Below are 18,623 nucleotides of genomic sequence, written 5' to 3' on the forward strand. Positions count from 1 at the left end.
TCCTGGCCAATTACATCTCCCATCAGCACAAAAACTAAATCTGGCATTTTCAAATGATGCTATGAGCTAGGATATTTCCTCCAACAATGATTCACAGCACAATGTCCACATAGCTACTGTCTCCTGCTCTATGAAAGCATTAGTCATGTGGGAATTAAACACCTGGAAAGCCTACAGCTTGTCTTCTCCAGACTAACCTATTCTAGTTGCTCTCTTTGCATGTTAAGCACCCTTTTTACTTCCTGAAACAGGCTGGATCAATACCATTTTATGAATTCCCATTTGCCATCAGGGCAAATACCTACAGAGGAGAAGAACCTGTTCCTGAGCTGCACAAACCCCACGTTCCTCAGGCCACAGCAAGTCAGCTTGGTTCTGGTTTAAAAGAGCTGCAGACAAATGAAGAGCCACAAAGCATGGCAGGGTCCTGTTTCAGCAGCACTGAATACATTTCTCTACGGATCGGGGCAAATATGTCATGCTTTCAGGTGTCTGCTTTTGAGAGCACTGTCTTCTGGACTCTAACACTACTAAAGGCAGAAACACTTGTCAACAGAGATGACCACATCAATCCACAACTTTACATTTAACAGCCTGCTATAAAAAGACCAGTTAGAAGTAGGCTTCCTTGCTTGTCACTGATTTCTGCATGACTAAAAGAGGAAAGAACTACTTCCTGAAAGTTAGATGGGGGAGAAGGCTATGAGCTGTCCTCAGTTCAGGGGACCATTTTAAAATCAGCAGCGAGAAGGAAGAAAGTAAAGGGGGAACAAGAATGTCAGAAAGCCTCATTTATGCTGACTTGAACTTGACTGAATCAACCCGGCCCAAACTACAGAAGGTCACAGATGTCCAAGGTAGGTAAATTGGTCTGAATTGAGCTTTCTTTGTATTCCTCAGCCTTTTGTGGAACACCAAAGCCTCAAACAGGACTAAGAAAATATGAGGGCCAGTGCTGTGAAAAATGCACAGGTGGGGGGTCCATCCAGGTCTTTTACCCCCAAAAAGGGGATTGTTATAGGGTCTAATTTTTGTTTGTTAAGGTACACATGTGAGGGAGAGCTTCTTATGCGATATTACGAGTAGTTTCTATCAGTCTGGGAGATTATTCCACAGTTGAATGCCAGCTTGTCCTGAACCAGGTGTGGTCTCAGGCACCAAACTGATTCCTGCAGCAAACTGATTAGGAGATCGAATGCCTAATGTTTCTGTTGTTTGAAGCAGTTTCATGCACAGCTTGTTCCTGCTTGCTGAGCATGGCAGGCATTGCCCCAGGGTTTCTTTTTTTCTACTGGCTTTGTCTGTATAAACTACATGTTTAATAAATCAAGCATAAAATGTTTCATGGGCAGATTTAGCTTGATTTAGTATAAATGACTCTGCAAAATTCTAACATAAAACTGATTTTGCTTTAATGAGCTAAGAATTATTGCATAAAATTTTGCACTGGCTTTGCTACATCTGCATGAAGTTACAACCTAAAATAACAGACTTCATACACTTTGTGTTTCATTTTATTTTTTCTTCATTTTTAACTTCACCATCTCTGACACAAACAGTAGTTTCTATTTGTATTTTTTATCTGCAGATGTTAGAACAGTTTTCTCTTTTCACACCATCTTATCATTAACCCCTTGAAATTTAGCATGATCTGCAGCTTCCAGGTCTGCTTTGATGTTGTAGCCAATCTCACCACATACGTATGGATGTGAATAAGACAAACAGTCAACCTTACACATTTTTCTTCACTTCCTTTTAAAATATGTGTGCAGGTACCCATGTCCCCTCTGTTGCTGTTTGCACTGAAGACAAATCAGATCTGTTTCTGCCTATAGCAAGTCCTCTTAGCTGTGAATGCAATGGAGAAATATGTTATTCAAGCATAGCCAAACACAGTCGCATATATCAGTTGATGCGATGTGTATAGCATTTCTCGTAACTTCAGTCATTTTTGCTCCATTTAAGTTGTTCCTTGGTTTTCTCTGTTATTTTTGCCTGGTTTTAGATTCAACATATGCAGAAGTGAAAGTGCAGTCCCTAGACAGAAGCGCTGCAGTTAGCTACACGTCATCTGGTGAGTTTTTAGCTGTCTACTAAGTTTATATGAATTTAAACACTGAGAGGAGAGGATGTTGGTCCTTATTTTCAAAAAAATGCAGTGATATGAAACCTTATGGGAGACAGGAAGAAACAGATGTCTGCTTTACATAGCCAGAGCAGGGGGCTGTTCATGTGTTGTGTTATATGCAATGAAACACTTACGGGTTCACTGGTATAGGAACACACAGAAATTCTAGGCCAGACCAAGAAACCACAGCAGGCATACGTGAACAACTAGAGATGAGTAAGAAGAGGGTGGGTGTACACAATACCTTCCTATAATACTTGCTCATGTAGTCAGGGACTTCCCAAGGCAGGTGTATTTCTGTTTATGCACCCTCAGTGGATATCTCTTCTACAAACTTGCCCAATCTCCCCTTGGTTTTATACACAGCCCAGATTCCTACAGTGTCCTTTGATGAGGGGATCCATAGCTCTTTTTAATACCACATGAAGAAACATCTGATTTTTTCACTCTGAACTTGACTTCTATTAGTTTCAGCTGACGTTCCATGAAAGATACAGTAAGCAGCCATAGAATATCAAAGGTCCAAATGACACACAGGATTTTATATAACTCTGACATAGCTTCTTTCTGGTTATCTCTTTTCCATACTGCAGAACCCTAGCCTGCACCATCATTTACTGCTTCCCTTCTCTGAATCTTTTCCCATACTGGCAGTAGAATTGCATTCACCATTAAAAATAGAGGCAAATCATGATTTTATAAAACCATGTGGTAGACAAAACATCCTGTGTTTTGTTCATTTGCCTTCTGAATGATTCCTAAAGTGGGAGGCTGTAGAATGTTCATCCTAGGATATATTCAAAACCTGACTGTGCATGGTCCTGGACAACCTGCTGTAGTTGACACTGCTTGGACTAGATGATCTGGAAAGATGACTTCCAACCTAAATGACTCTGTGACCGTGTGGTCAGGACAGCTGACCTAAGTTCACAGATCTCCTCTAGAACATCCATCTGTTTTTTATTTTCAATGCACATTAGATCTGCTAAATTCCAGTCCCTGGGTGCAGAGATGATAGCTTTAAGACTGAGGTTACAAAACGGTTTAGCAACCCAGCTATCTCACACCTAATGTCTCTTCGAATTTTTTAGCTTATCCTTTTATTTGGGCCATACATCTTCCAGTTCATGCAGCTTCTCACAAGGAACTGCCCTGAAATGGGAGATCTACCCAGTTCTTACTCAGAAACTCTGCTATAAGGGATTAATTTAGCTTCTCTACTATGACCTCATCTTCTGAATGCTTCCTAGACAGCCTACCACCCACTGGCCTACAAAACAAATTATCTGTCCTCTCTTGGACCTGCCTGTGCTCTATAACACCCAGCCAGTATCCACTGAGTTGAGAGACTAATGAGTATTGCAAGGACCCTCTTGAACTAAATCCTAAACAAAAGTCCATAAACAGTAAAAACAAAAAGAGGAGACAGTTCACTTCTCTGAAAAATTTGCTTTTTTTCAGGAGTATAACATGGCAGAACCTTTTTCTGGTAGTCAGATTGGGCTTTGCTTTCATAGTATTTTGAGAGGGCAGATAAGGATCCCGGTGAGCACTTAACTCCAGTATCAAGTGCAGCAGAATATATCAAAGTATTGTAAGCAATGGCAGAAGGGTTCAGGTTGAATGTCTGTGATGGAAAAATATGTGTCCACAGTCTAACTATCACAAGAAGAACAAACATGTGAAGGGACAGCATCAAAGCGCTTTGTCTAACTTAAGAGTTCTCTCACTGTGAGCCTGGAAATGGCATCTTTGAATGAAGACAAAAGGTTCCTTTTCCAGTTGTTTCCCTAATCTTTGTCTTTTTTCTGTCTATCTGTAGGTAAAAGCTGTTGCTCCAGAACATGCGTTGCTGTATTGGTTGCTGTGATAATCCTCCTATTGGTCTTAGCAGTGTGTCTGATACTCATGTGTAAGTCCTACTAAAAATGTAATAACTGCAATTAATTTTGACCCTCACCCACCAACTGACATCTGAGTAATGCCATCCAAAGCCAGCAGCAACAGAAGGCCAGTCTGAAGGTACAAGGCAGTCGTTCTTAGCCAACCATGGCTGTAAGAGGAAATCCATAAAGAGTCAAGTGGTTTGGAAGTTTAAAACTCCAAAAGAAAAAAGCCAAAACACAATTAAAAAACTTGATGATGTTCAGACAGTTGTCATGGTTTAAGCCCAGCCAGCAACTCAGAATCATGCAGCTTCTCTCTCACTCCGCCCCCCCCCCCCCCCCCTCCTTTCTCCCCAACAGCTCCTGGAGGGATGGGGAGGAGAATCAAAAGAATGTAACTCCCACGGGTTGAGATAAGAGCACCCCAGTAACTAAGGTATAACACAAACCACTGCTGCTACCACCAATTATAATAATGATAAAGGAAATAACAAGGGAAGAGAATACACCCGCTCACCACCCGCCGACCGATACCCAGCCTGACTAAGCAGTGATCTAGCTCTTCCGGGTAACTGCCCCTAGTTTACATCCTGTGCATGATGTGCTGTGGTATGGAATACCCCTTTGGCTAGTTTGGGTCAGGTGTCCTGTCTCTGCTTCCTCCCAGCTTCCCCTCCTCCCTGGCAGAGCATGAGACTGAGAAGGTCCTTGGTCAGAGTAAACATTACTTGGCAACAACTAAAAACACTGGTGTTATCAGTGCTGTTCCCAGGCTGAAAGTCAAAAACACAGCACTGCACCAGCTACTAAGAAGGAGAAAAATGACTGCTACTGCTGAACCCAGGACAACAGTAAATAATTTATTATTTATTATTCAAATGTTTTGAAGAAACAAGTCAAGATTAGATAATGCCTATTAGTATTATGATTGCTATTTGTGAGAATATTTTAAGGTGATGACTTTGTAACATGTCACCATCACATCCATAACACCAAAAATCTTTACATAAATATGAATAAAAGCTCACTCATTTGAAAGAGGTAGCTAAGTCACAACTTAAAAGAATTTATTTGCACCTCACTCTAATAAAAGCTTAGTGCTAGGCCCCTCTGCATATATATCACTGAGTTCACAACTATCTTTGAACTACATAAAAAACTGTTTTTTTTTTTAGAAAGCAAGCATTCTTATCTCCATTAGAGAGGAAAAAAAACAAAACACCAACAAATTTTAATAGAGCCACATGGTACATTCCTTTGAATATTTTCAAGGAAATGTTTTTAAATTTCAGATGTGGTTGCTTGTTTCTTTTCATCCTTTAATAGTTAAGCAAGCTTAAAGAGGTTTCCACAGTCAATCACATTCAAGTCCCAGAGTTTACCACCTACTCTGGATGCATACGGAGAAACTCTTCTTGAAGACATGACAAAACCTTTGATCCATGGAACTTTAAAAATAGGGCTGGGGGAGGTAACTGTTTTTCAAGGCAAAAAGTAAAGGAGAGATGTCTAATAGTGCTGTGACCTTTATAAAATGCAAAATAGCACAGGAAGGGCAAAATAATATAACAAAAAAATCCTAACAATATCATAAGGTGAAATTACCACCATTTAATAAGACTTTTAATCAGGAGTTGAATGAGGAGCCACTAGACTCTGATTCAGGTATGGCTTCAGTTATAGTTACTTTGTTGGGTTCAGTACAGCCCCAGGGAACTGAAAAAAATAATCCTAAGAAACTTGAGATCTAGATAAAACTTGAGAAACTAAAGCAAATTAGTTTTTCATTTCAGTAGCATATAGTTTTTACTTGTACTCCAAATAAAAATTGTTGCCAGGTTGAGTGGTTTGTTTCCAAGTTTTTCTTTTAGATGAGTTTTCCATATGGTTTAGTTTTGCCAAATATACCGTTATTGATGAACAGCTTGTTCAAATGAACTAAACTGTCACCTCTTGATATTGCTCCATTTTACAAGAGCTCTGCAGGCCAGAAGGCATTTTCCATTTCTGTTAATGAAAATGACAACAGTCTTACTCAATGGAACATGAGCAGAAATTTTTATGATTTTTATAGTAGTATCATGTTCTTTTATTTTTTCTTGAAAGAAAAGTTATCTGCTGGTAAGTAAAAAATTAGCCCTGCAGTTCATGAGCTGGTCTTCCAATAACAGATAGGTCTGACTTTGAAATACTCTTTCATATGACTTAAATTTTGCTCTTTTCTTAAACCAGGAGTTGATATCTAGCCTCAAGATATATGCATATAAATGCATGTATGCATGGAAAACATACACTTTCAAACCTATTCTTCTGGTTTATTTTCCATTATTGCTCTAGGAGTTCAGTAAAGAGCAAAGAAAGCCTAAATGTTCACAACTAGTGTATGGCCAAAGCATGATAAAGTTCAGTATTAAGTTGCCCCAATTAGAAAATAACACATTATTGCTTTGTTAGTTTTTGGCGCCTTTGAACCATTTTCAATAACGGTGCTGTCTGATACAGCAGATTTCAGAGTTAAAGTTGACAATATTCCAGGAACAATCTCAATCTACCACTTATGTGTTTTAAACTGATTTCCATTCAGTAGGAGAATCAGTGTGATGGTGTTATTTTTTGCAGTGCATACCAGTATGCATTCATTTTGATTTTTTCACATAAATTAATGATTTTGAATTATGTTAGGTAGTTCTAGTACCAATATTTGGTACTATTATACACTAAAGTCTTCAGGTCACCTTTATAAGCAGTACTTCAAGCTTCCACCCACAGAATCAGGCAATGTGCAAAACCCAGCTTCTTCATCTTCTAAGATGAAATGGTCCTGACATTGGTTCATACAATGGTTTTGAGAACTTTTACTGAAGAATAAATTCTGATTCCCCCCTCTTCCAAAACAGGTGATTGTGTCTTCAACTTTTCAATCCTCAGCTTTAAATTCATTATTACAATCAGTGTTAATACTTCGTAAAATATAATGCGTACTTTATTGTGGGTATCTCTGTATACAGGTTTGGATGTAATTCTATATACCAGAACTTCAAGAACCTTTGTTTTCTAATGTTCAGACATACATCTTTCCTTGGTTTTTTTCGTTTAGTTTTGGTTTTGTTGGGTTTTTTAATAGTGGTATCTAAGACTCAACTACTCCTACAGCAATATATTTGAAGTTAATCCCTAAAAGGAACAGGGCAAATCATGCAAGTTAGTCTCTGCAAAATTAGACTTTTACTGATCAACTTTGATCTTTGAATTGTAAATGTAAAACCGGTATTATACATTGTCAGCATTTGGTTTTAGGTGCTACAGTGAAGCTTTTTCTCTCACAACTTTGAAAGTCTGGTTCTTGCTTGCTATTGGGAAAGAAATGTAGATTAAGAAATGTAGGTTTTCCTAGGCAATGTGTTCTTGAAGACCATAGTAGCTCTCACAATTCATACGCCAGCAATTTGTGAAAGAGTATTCAACAACTGTTTTGCACCAGGAGATGCCAGCTTGTTACTATCCCACTTAGAAAGAAAAAAGAAAAGCACACAGGCTCTGTAGGGTATTATTTAAAATGCAATTTATTAGAGTTAATAATATAAAGAAAGAGAGGACAATAGAAAAACCTAGATCTGATCAGATGCTAGGAAACCTGAGCAAAATTACAGAACAAAGGAATCTGGTCCAGTGGCTCTGTTTTCTGGGAAAACAAGTGTAGTCATTTCCCCAGATAATGCTGTTATTTCATACTTCCTTCCTTCCTGTTGCCACCCACTGTCTGGCTCTAGGCTTACGGAAGAAGCTGATTATTCCTTTGTACTAAAATTGAGATTCATATATATCACTGCTCAGTTTGGAGTCTCTGGTGGTCCTTGAAATCCTCCATTGGAGGAGGAAAAACATGAGGAGAAGGCATTCTGTATGGGGTGATGGTGGTAGTAAAAGAGGTCCAGAAGAGCCCTGAGAGTGTAGGGCAAGATGGTCAGACATTCAAAGCAGAAATCGCATTCTTATTTCCAGATCATCCAACCACAAGCAGACCAGCTGACTCAAAAACCTTCTCCATCACCTGTGAAGATGCACATGCACTAGGTAGGTAATACTCTGCCATTCAAAAGACAGTTTCCAGAAGTCTGTTCAATTGTCTTTTAAGGGGGTGGAGGCACTGGGGGAACGTATGTGTCCAGATTTTGTTCAGAAGAACAAACAAAGAATTTGACATCTCAGGAACAAACCATCTTATCATGTACACTCATAGGATAAGCTCTCTAGGCCAGAGACTTTTCATATCTTCATATTCTTTAAAAGTAGTGCTTGGTCAGCACTGCATTACTTTTTCAGAGGTAAGAACTGATTACTCTCTCATGCTAGCACAGAGGAGCTGATGGCTAGGTGAACAGACAAAAATATAACAATCCCTTTGATATCCCACCATTTTCATGAACATGATGCACATACTGCTTCTCAAGCACCTCTCCATTTTTAGCATTTTAACTAAGTGCAATTCCCTTTTGCTGTTTAGGAGCTGCTGGATAACCAACAAAACTATATCAAGCAGTCCCTGTCTCCCTGAATGATATCACCCTTTCCAGGCCTCATTCTCTGTTCCTCCTGGTACCCTGCCTGGCAATGGAGAGAAATGTTCTTTCTTTTAGTAATATCACTATTGCCATATTTTGCAGCAGGCAAATAGGACTTTTGAAAACTTAAAGCTGCTTTTTGACCTGGCCATTTCTCTTTACCTCCTCAGCAAATACTTTAAAGGCTGGATAACGTTATCTGTGATTCTACTTCTTTGACTTATGCCTAGGGCTGGAATTAACTACAGAGAATGGCAAGGATCCCTGGTGGTATGGTGAAAATCAAAAGCAGAAACACAAAGGTACTTCTCTGGCTGCAACTCACTCTCTTGCCTTTCTTTTCTGTTGGGATCCTTTTGTTAGTGTGAACATGGAGTTTTTCACAGCTGTTCTTCCCTCCTGCAGGCTGCCCCAAACACTGGGAAAAAAATGGGGGAAAATGCTACTTCTTTTCTCAAAGGCAGAATAAAGCCAATTGGAATGACTCCCGTAAAGAATGTACTGACATGAAGGCTGACCTGGTTATCATTGACAACAAGGACGAACTGGTAAGATCAAAATTCATGGGGTTTGACCTGTATGCCAAAGGGATAATGGGTTACACTTGCGTATTCTCATGTTAGATGTCTGCCTTCTCATGTTAGATGCCTTTGCACATCTATAATCCACTGCTAGCTGCATACACCAAGCACCCCTATATGGCAGCAAACACCTTCACAGTAAGATGCATCTTGGTGGTTCAAGTCTTGCACCTGGGAGCTTCCCTCTGCAAGCATGCTCCCATGGGAAGGACTAAACTCTCTGCCTAGATGACTTATGTTTTAAAGAGATTTAGCAAACAAACCAAGACATACAAGCAGACACTTATTTGTGAGAGTCTTTTTTTAATGAAAACTGAAAAGGCTTTCCTACCACAATCAGAATAGAAAAGTTATCTCCAGGTATCAGGTCATACATGGCTAACTATAGCATATAGTTTAAATGGTATCACAGGTGTATTATTCTTTTTATTCTATTCCTAAGAATCCCCAGGAAGAGAAATGAGAATAAATTGGAAAAATTTAGCACCTAAAGCCGTGCAAAGAGATGTGTGGCTGGATGCATGGTGTACTTGCAACGTTGGTTATTTAGCACTAAGCTTTCTCTGCACCTCTGGTGAAAACAACATAATTTTAATGTATTATTATTCTTTGTTTCCTTTCTAGAATTTTCTCTACAAACAATCTAGAAGTAGTTACTACTTACTTGGTCTCACATACTCTCACAGTGAGAAGAAGTGGAAGTGGATTAACAACACGGAACTTAGCTCAGACATGTAAGCCTTTTTCAGCAAGTCACTGTGATGCAATGTCTGCAAAAAGTAAAACATAAAAACACACAAACAAACCAAACCAATACAAAAAAACTCCAAACAAAATCCAGACCAAGCAACAGGGAGTACAAGCGAGGTCAGGGACCGTAATCTGCAGCAACCTGAGTCCTTTTGATTCAGGTGCTTCAGCACATCCCTGTGACAAGTCAAAGGGAGCCTGTAAGTCATGTGGGAACACAGGCATGTCACATCAGGATGGCAAGAGAGAACACAGCTGTAGTTCTGGTGAGTAAGGAGGAATCTGATTAGATTGAATTCAGTGAAGAAAGGAAGGGGCAAGGAAGTGTAATGTCAGCACCACTGAATGGAGGCTGCCAAAGAAGGGGAAGGTCTCCAGATAGGAAAGCATAGCCCATATACTTTTGTTGAGGTCTGGGGAAGAATATTAGGGAATGGGAGTGAGAGTCCAGCAAGGCAGCCTCTAATCCCACTGACAATAATACAGCTTAGCAGCAAGGCCAGGTGCCACTCTGCCTTTCACGGAAGTGATATGACTGCATTGAGTTCAGCTAGGTCAGGAATGCAACTAAATCTGGCTTTCTCTCCCTGTTCAGGTTTTGTATAGGAGGAGACTTTACTGACTATTTCTGCACTGTCATTGGATATGGCAAAGTAGAAACTGCACCTTGCAGTGGATCCTTATCAACACAAAATATGTGCGAAAAAGCTGCAGATATTTCAGAAAGCCAGAAGGAGAGCTAAAAAAGAAGAGATCCAAGCAGCAATGTGATCCCCAGCTTTCTGTAGGAATGGCAGATGGTATTTGTGTCATTTATCTCTAGCTGTCTAAATATCTAGTCCAAGGGACTCTTAAAGGATCCCTCTAGACACCCTGCCAAGCATAGCACATTCTTTCCCAAGATGTGTGTCTAAGACTGGATGGGTTCCCCTCTAGAAGGGCATTTTCACACATTAGGAGCCTGGGTGACTTCCTTATACCAGATGCCCAAGTTTCAGGCAGCCACTGTTACATGATATGAGTCCAGCCTTAGGGATAGGTGTGATCACAGACAGATCCTGTCTCTTATAGACACATGCATATGCACCCATACATTCAGAGCCCCGCTTATGAACGAGGAGACACTTCAAAGCCTTGATGTGCACTAGTCCTCCCTGCAGCCACAAGTGAAGGTTAGCACATATATGTATTTTGGATCCTGAAGAAAAGTGCAACCACACTCATTGCCATGTGTCATAGATATAATTGACAGGACAAAGTCAAAAGTGTGTGTGTATAAACCTTACTCTGTAAAAAACTGTCTTTGTTAAAAAACACACTGGATACCAAACCTAAAATGCCAAGGCTAAAATGCGATTCACCAGAACATCCAGAAATGAACCTTCACCACAGCTCTGTGCATAAAATCACCACCAGTCCTATGTAGGTGAGGGAAAGTTTATCAGATTTAAAGCGAGCCTTGCTGGGGAAGGGCACAGGATGAAGAGCATTAGAAACCACCAAAGCCTGAAAAACACAATCACAATAATAGCTCAATTGGACAGAAAATAGTCAAATCAAAAAACAATTATCTGTGAAGAAGCTGGTGAGAAGTATGAGAGTGACCTACAGAGAATGACAATACATTTGGATTATCCTGTTTTTCTTGGATAATGATCTAAGGAGAAAATTATGCATGACGGTTCTTCCTGCACAGAGAAGTTAGAGCCAACAGTGGAAACGGGTGGTATCGGTAGAGCAGAGATGTGACCAGCAAATGGTGAATATTAGCAAAGCTCTCCCACTGTGCCTCAGCAGCTCCTGGGACCCTGAGGCTTTTGTGACTCCGAGGATTGTCACTCTTATTGTCTCCATGGAGGCAGAATCATTTCTGCTTCAAATGGCACCATTCATGGCTCTCTCCATTTGCAGGATGGAGAAAGATCTGCAAATTCCTTGATGAAGTGGCAGTGACGTCATGCTTTCTAATTGGGGGAAAAAAAAAGGTTTTTTGCTTAATCAAAGAATTTATAATCAGAACATTGCAGCCAAGGGTAGTGAAAATGGAATCATACAGGAAAAATTCTCTCATTCTGATTTGAAAGCACATCTTGATGTCTCTCAGACAAGCAATACTCCTCGCTGTCCCCATTCACCAATGGCCAAGTTGACAGGTAAATTAACAGATGGCTAATATTGCCATTCTTCCAGCATATGAATGGAAAACACCTTGACATGCTACTTTCTCACAGCTTTCTTAGATGAACAGAATATCATTGAGGGGGAGTAAGGGAAAAAACCTCATTAGAATAAGCTTGTCAGTTGGAAATAATCTTGTCCATGGCAAATAACCAGAGGAAATGAGAAGCATCTCATAGAAACTGGCTACTCAGAAATAATTTACCATGGTTTTGTGTATTCCAGAGAAGACTGTGGGCCTTCAAAAGCAGGTATCTGTATTAAAATTATGGCAAAGCTAAAGGTCTCAGGAGGATTTAACATCCATAACTAGTAGAGCAATTATCATTAAATTTCAATGACATTCTCAAAAACAGACAGACACCAGACAATAAGGATGAAGATTTTTTCTTCTTTTTCTTCTCCTTTTTCAATTTGAAAGTCTGAAAGCAACAATTTCAGCTGTGCTGTAATTCCAGATACACCGAAAGATCTGTCTTTTGCTGATCCACCCTGTTAGATTGCAAAAGTATACTCAATTTCCATATTGGACAGGAGTCTGGGATTGGAGACAATGCCAGACCTGAAAACTAGACACAGGGACAGGTGACCTATAGACAAGCATACTCCTACAGGTTAGTAAGAATATGAACAGCATCACTATTTAACAGTTTACCAAGGTCCTTGGAAATGGATCTGACTTTGGTAGATGAAACTCTACTGATTTTTGCAATGAAATGTAGAGTTTCCATATTTCTATTGTTATCTATCCCAGACAATGAAGATCTGTATAATTAAGCTCAGTGATACGAGAAGCGCAGTTCACGACTGTTTCTCTAACAGTTTCTTCTTGTCTCAGTGTATTTTAGATAAAGCTTTTAAGAAATTTATCCCAAAATAAAAAACACATACAAAACCACTTTGTATGAGGATGTAAGTTGAGATCTTGTTGATGGAGAGCATCAGAAATGAGAAAGTGTAGATAAAGCGTCAAGAGGAGCAACTGAAGCTGTATTCAAGGCTATTTTAAAAATTTGCTCTAAAACTGCCCTCAGAGGAATCCACCACCAGTCACCTATTTTCAGTGGCAGAGAGGAGATTTTTTTATAAGCCAGATAGCTTTATCATACAGACATCACACTCAGATTCTCACTGAATTTCATCTTGAGAGAGATATCTCTTACAGGATTTTGTTACTTCAGCTGATGCACAATAGTTCAGGATTCCTGCTTGAAATTTACGATTTGCTTTTGACCATAAAAATACTATCATGTAAGACCGGTTGTCCTGGGTTCAGCAGTAGCAGTCATTTTTCTCCTCCTTGGTAGCTGGTGCAGTGCAGTGTTTTGACTTTCAGCCTGGGAGCAGAACTGATAGCGATGTTTTGGTTTGGCCAAGGACTTTGTGAGCCTCATGCTCTGCCAGGGGGGAGGGGAAGCCAGGAGGAAGCAGAGACAGGACACCTGACCCAAACTGACCAAAGAGGTATTCCATACCACAGCACGTCATGCCCAGGATGTAACTGGGAGTTAGCCGGAAGGGTTGGGAGACTGCAGGGTTGGAGGAGGTATCGGTCGGAGCTTGGTCGGGCTTGGGGGGCGAGTTATCGGTCAGCGGGTGGTGAGGTGTTGTATTCTCTTCCCTTGTTATTTCCTTTATCATTATTATCATTGGTGGTAGCAGTAGTGATTTGTGTTATACCTTAGTTACTAAACTGTTCTTATCTCAACCCATGGGAGTTGCATTCTTTTCGATTCTCCTCTCTGTCCCTCCGAGAGCAGGGGGAGGGCAAGAAAGGGGGGAAAGTGAGCGAACGAATTACCTGACTGGGTTTAAACCACGACACCGGTGTACCACTTTTCTATTAGATCATTTGATTCGTACTGTATCTTTCATTGTATCTTAGTGCATTAGGTTTAATTCTTTATATTTACACCACAAATGCCTGTAACATATCTTGAAATCTGTATTCTCCTTTCCTTCTGCTGCACTGCAAAGTTCAAATTGTGCAACTGAGAGATAAGTATCATGGCTGGGTGACAAAGGATACTTTTCCATAAGTTACGTTAATAAAAAAGAAATCAGCATCAATAAATGCATATGGAAAGGACAATCAGTGGGAATCTGAAGTACCTAAAAAACATTTTTTAAAGGAGTTGGCAAATACGGTGTCAGTCTTTTATCCACTGAACTTGCTCATGTAGCAGCGTATTCCAGTACTACCCTCTGAAAATACTGAAGTGAGACGTCACTGAAAAAAATACCAGCTTCAATAGCAGACAGCTCCTGCAAGATATCCCAGTGAAATTTCAGAGCAGCAAGAAAGGGGAAACAATAAGAGAAGCAAAATTGAGAAAACTCATGGCTTGAGATGAAGCCAATTTTATCCGTGAAGACAACAGAAAAAAAGGAAGTGATGCAAGAGCATCCACTCACCACCTCCCACAAGCAAACTTATGCCCTGTCAGTCTCTGAGCAACAGCCACCTTGGAAGCCAACAATCCTCCCTCATCTCCTTCTTTTATTGCTGAGTAAGATGCTATATAGAAGAAAAAACCTTTGATTAATTTGGGTCAGCTCTGCTGGCTATGTGTCCTCCCACCTTCTTGCCCACTTGTGGTAGATGGAGACAGGGCATAGAGTAAGAAAAAGGGAAAGCCTTGATGCCGTACAAGCAGCATTCAGCAACAGACAAATATTAGAGTGTTAGCAACACTGGTTTAGCCACAAATCCAAACCTCTGCATCATACAGCCTGCTATGAAGAAAGTTAACTCCATCCCAGCCATGCCCTGTACAATCTCCGCCCCTTATTCTCTATCATTTGCATCATGCTCATAACCCCTCATCAACACCCACGCTATCCTTTGACATATACATTGATGTCATTCCCTTAAGTCTACAGGGGACCATCAAATGTTAATTCTGATATACATCCAAATATCTATTAAAGTTTGTTCAGATAATTTAGTCTGTGACTCCCTATGTTACAGTGGTCACTCAGGACAAGAGGGGTGGCACGTCATCATGGACTGCTGAGTGCTAAACACCAGTCTTGGTAGGGTTGTTGCTGTACTTGCCCCAGTTCTTGTGAGGCACTTACCCTCCACTGGTTCAGGTGGTTCCTGCTATAGTACTTGATATAACATACAACTCAAATCCTGAATTATTTTCCCCCTAAGTTAATTCCCCTTAAGGTGCATGCCTGTTTTCCCCATCCTCCCACATCACCCTCTAAGCGCACCCACATCCTTGAGTGAAAGCAACCCCACAAATGGATTTAACTGTTCCCAAGGGAGGAGCAATCCTTGCTGTCTTTCCCAGGCAGTTCCCTTACATCTACTACGGTAACCTTACTTCCTCCTACAGTGTGTGGAGTGTTTGCCTGGGAAGGAACAGGTCAGTCAGCAGAACCACTGGTGTTAACCAGCAAAGTGGCTTCTGCTAAGTTTACATCCCAGTGTTTCCATGTCTCAGCACTTACCACTCTCAGGTTAGTCTTCAGCAAGTTCATTGTATTGCTCAATCTTTCCAGAGCAAGCAGGTGACAGGGGATGTGATACATGCAACGAATGCCATGTTCCTTGGCCCTGGTTGACTATGGAATTGTTTTGAAAATAGGTCCTGTTGCCTGACTCAGTACTGAGGTACCATGTTGCTAAACAACTTGCTTTTCAAGGCCCAGGATACTGTTCTGGACAGAGGCATGGGTTACAGGGTATGTTGCCAGCAACCTGAAAGTCATCTCCACCATGGCAAGTACGTAACACTTGTCTTGGCAGGTTCATGGCAGCAATTCCAGTTCAGAACATGCTTGTTATTGCAAACGGGCTGCCTCAGTAGCCTGCTGTTACGAAAGAAGTAAACTACAACAGAATTTCATAGCAAGCACCTGAACCTTTCCAGTTCCTCATTGCTGTCCTGTTCTTATCATTTATGAGTTTGAAGGTCCCTGGAAAGTGTGTGTCTTTGGAACTGAACAAAGCCTGGCCACCAATACCTAGAAGAGTGTTAATATCTATAAAACCACTCAGATATTAGCAGATGTTTTCAGAGCATTTACTCTTTCTATCCAAGAGAAGATAGTGACTGCCCACAGTGTCACAGGGGGCTTGGGAAGAGCTATTGCTCTGCCCTAGGCAGCTGCCACAGTGCTCATCATATTCCCCCTGGGACTGTCCCAACCACACGCTGCTAGGGTGTTGGCAGGCCACTCAGCTGTGCCCCACCCCACATTCATTTTATGAACTCCAGGCGCTGATACTAGCACACATCCTTGCCCTGATTTGTGCATGGTGCCTGCGCACCCACAGCCACTGCTTCCCTGCAGCGCGGGTTTCTGTGTGGGACCTCACCCCGTGTCAGGGGTTAGAAAAGAGGTACCTCTAGGCTACTCACCGCACTGTGTGAATCGCTGCCTCCTAGCTCCTGGGAAGGGACAGTCCCACGCAAATGGACTCATCCATCACAGTTACTCTCTTTGCTTAAAAGGCACCTTCTAGCCCAGGATATAATTTCCAACCATTTCTTGGTTTTCATGCTGCCACAGAAATAAGTAGGCAGTTTCCTTCCACATACCTCTGCCCCCACACGGTCTTATCTAACAGAAAAAAAAGGAAGCCCCTCTGCATAAATTGCATAATTCAGTTTCAGCTGTGAAACTGAATTATGCAAGATAGAATGAAAATCTTCCCATCCAAAATTAACAGCTCTGCAACAAATGCTTCCCTCTGTGATTTCATTGCCCCCTCTTCTGGTGTCATTTATTTGGCAACAGAACTTCTATTCCCAGCTAGATGTTTATAACACTTGCCTTGTGAGAAGTGCATTTGAGGAGGAGGACCGAGGTCAAGCAGTGTTCTTGTCCATCAGGAGTCAATGCTGTGACTTTCAAATGAGGTGTCCTCTAAAATAATTACTATAAAAAGGATGGATATCAGCGTTTGTTAATTAATTGATTTCTTGATACATTCCCAGAACTCCTTATATGAGTGGTATAGTGACTCAGTATTGCAGAATTTCACAGACAAGAAGAATGTGTATATATACGTATATATATACAAACACCAGCATTTAGTACTAGGGCAGTGTTCAGCTCCTCTTCTTTGCAGTAAACCAGAGACACAGTCATGGAAGAAATTTTACTCCATGCATTGGATATGTTTTATAAACCCAACTGCATCATATTTATTTGCACCTAGGCAGGACTGCAGAGGGTGCTTTGAGCCCTCTATTTTATATTTGTATACACAGTATCCAGTATTACTCGAGCTAAACGATAACTACTGGAAAAAAAAACCAACATATAGGTATGTCAGTAGAGTAGATAAGAAAGGAGTCTTGCATCAGCTCTGTGTGCATAATAATCAGTCAAGGAAACACCATACATCTGTTCAAACTACTTGTGCCCACTGATCTAGGATGTTTCAAATATCTTACAAGCAATCTACAAAAAAGCTCTTCTCCACATAGCACTTCTGCATGCTGCAGAGTGATGCCAGCATTTCAGCAAATCTCTCAGCAGCCACTATTGCACATTCCAGTCACATTCAACCATTTGTGGTGCTGGGACCCAGCAATTTTGGTCTGGGAAGTTGCACAACCCGTGGTGCCCAATGGTAGCAGTATGTCAGTGCAACTGTCCCACGCTTCTTTTCCTGCCACAGTAAGTCAGGCCCTTGCAGAACATCTCTTCCCTTTTTCTGTAATTGTATATACCCAACAATTGCCATCTGAAAATAACCAATGACCCACTGCAGTTTAGAAGGTCACTGAGATGCAGACGAGAGAAGGAACATCTTGAGGTAGCCAGAAATCAGTCCTGTAAAATGTTCTGTGTGGACTAAAAATGTTGTCCTGGAAAAAGACAAGTTAGGGATTCATCCTTCTGACAGACCACTGCTGTTCCCTAGCTGCTCTCACTGGAACTCTCCATGCCGGAATGTAAGGGGCACATCATCAATGGCATCCATCTAAAGACACTGCTGACCAGAAAGGATGAGTTTCCAGAATCCATCATGGTCTCTGATGATTCCACTGCTGCTCAGTTCTGCCCACTGCTGTCTCTCTCACTAGTACCCTTCTGTTTTGGTTCAGTTTGGTTTGGTTTGGTTTTCTTACCCCATACTCATATACAGCTAGGCAATTCCTTATGGCCTATTGTCAAGACTAGACTTGTCCTATCTGTTTTGTACAAACTACTGTGAAGATCAGTTAAAGGGGATGTAGTAAAGAACATGCTGTGCTCAAGCAACCTAGGCTCAATCACCTAGCCTTCTTTTCTGAATGCCGCTGCAAATAAGCCTAGAATGGAGGGTGAATAAAGTTCTCTAGTGGACATTTGTCCCTATAATAAAAAATACATGGTTCTAAATGATAAATGTAACAAAAGAAGAAAAGGACTATGCTGCCAAATGGACAGTTCAGCGATGATGCACTGCCAATGTAGATCTGCTGTCAAAAGAGCAAGCAGGCTTATAGAATACATGAAGGATAGTGCTGACAATATTACAGTACTCATAGAAATCAGTGATATTTCAGTTTCCTCTCTAGCGTGTACT

At 40.9% G+C, this 18,623-nt stretch overlaps 1 protein-coding gene across 1 annotated transcript; it reads left to right on the forward strand.

The window, feature by feature from the left end:
- The first annotated feature begins 234 nt into the window (after positions 1 to 234).
- On the forward strand, positions 235 to 12,656 carry LOC133281109 (C-type lectin domain family 5 member A-like). Its single transcript, XM_061476318.1, has 8 exons — positions 235 to 857; positions 2,006 to 2,074; positions 3,951 to 4,040; positions 8,017 to 8,088; positions 8,807 to 8,878; positions 8,982 to 9,124; positions 9,782 to 9,891; positions 10,503 to 12,656. The coding sequence occupies exons 1-8, from the start codon at positions 776 to 778 to the stop codon at positions 10,648 to 10,650; spliced, it is 786 nt and encodes a 261-aa protein (XP_061332302.1). The 5' UTR covers positions 235 to 775; the 3' UTR covers positions 10,651 to 12,656.
- The last annotated feature ends 5,967 nt before the right edge of the window (positions 12,657 to 18,623 follow it).

Source organism: Pezoporus flaviventris, unplaced genomic scaffold (assembly GCF_033815535.1).
Source record: "Pezoporus flaviventris isolate CSIRO_AGI_PZ_B2104156 unplaced genomic scaffold, CSIRO_AGI_Pfla_v1 ptg000096l, whole genome shotgun sequence".
Classification (NCBI taxonomy): domain Eukaryota; kingdom Metazoa; phylum Chordata; class Aves; order Psittaciformes; family Psittacidae; genus Pezoporus; species Pezoporus flaviventris.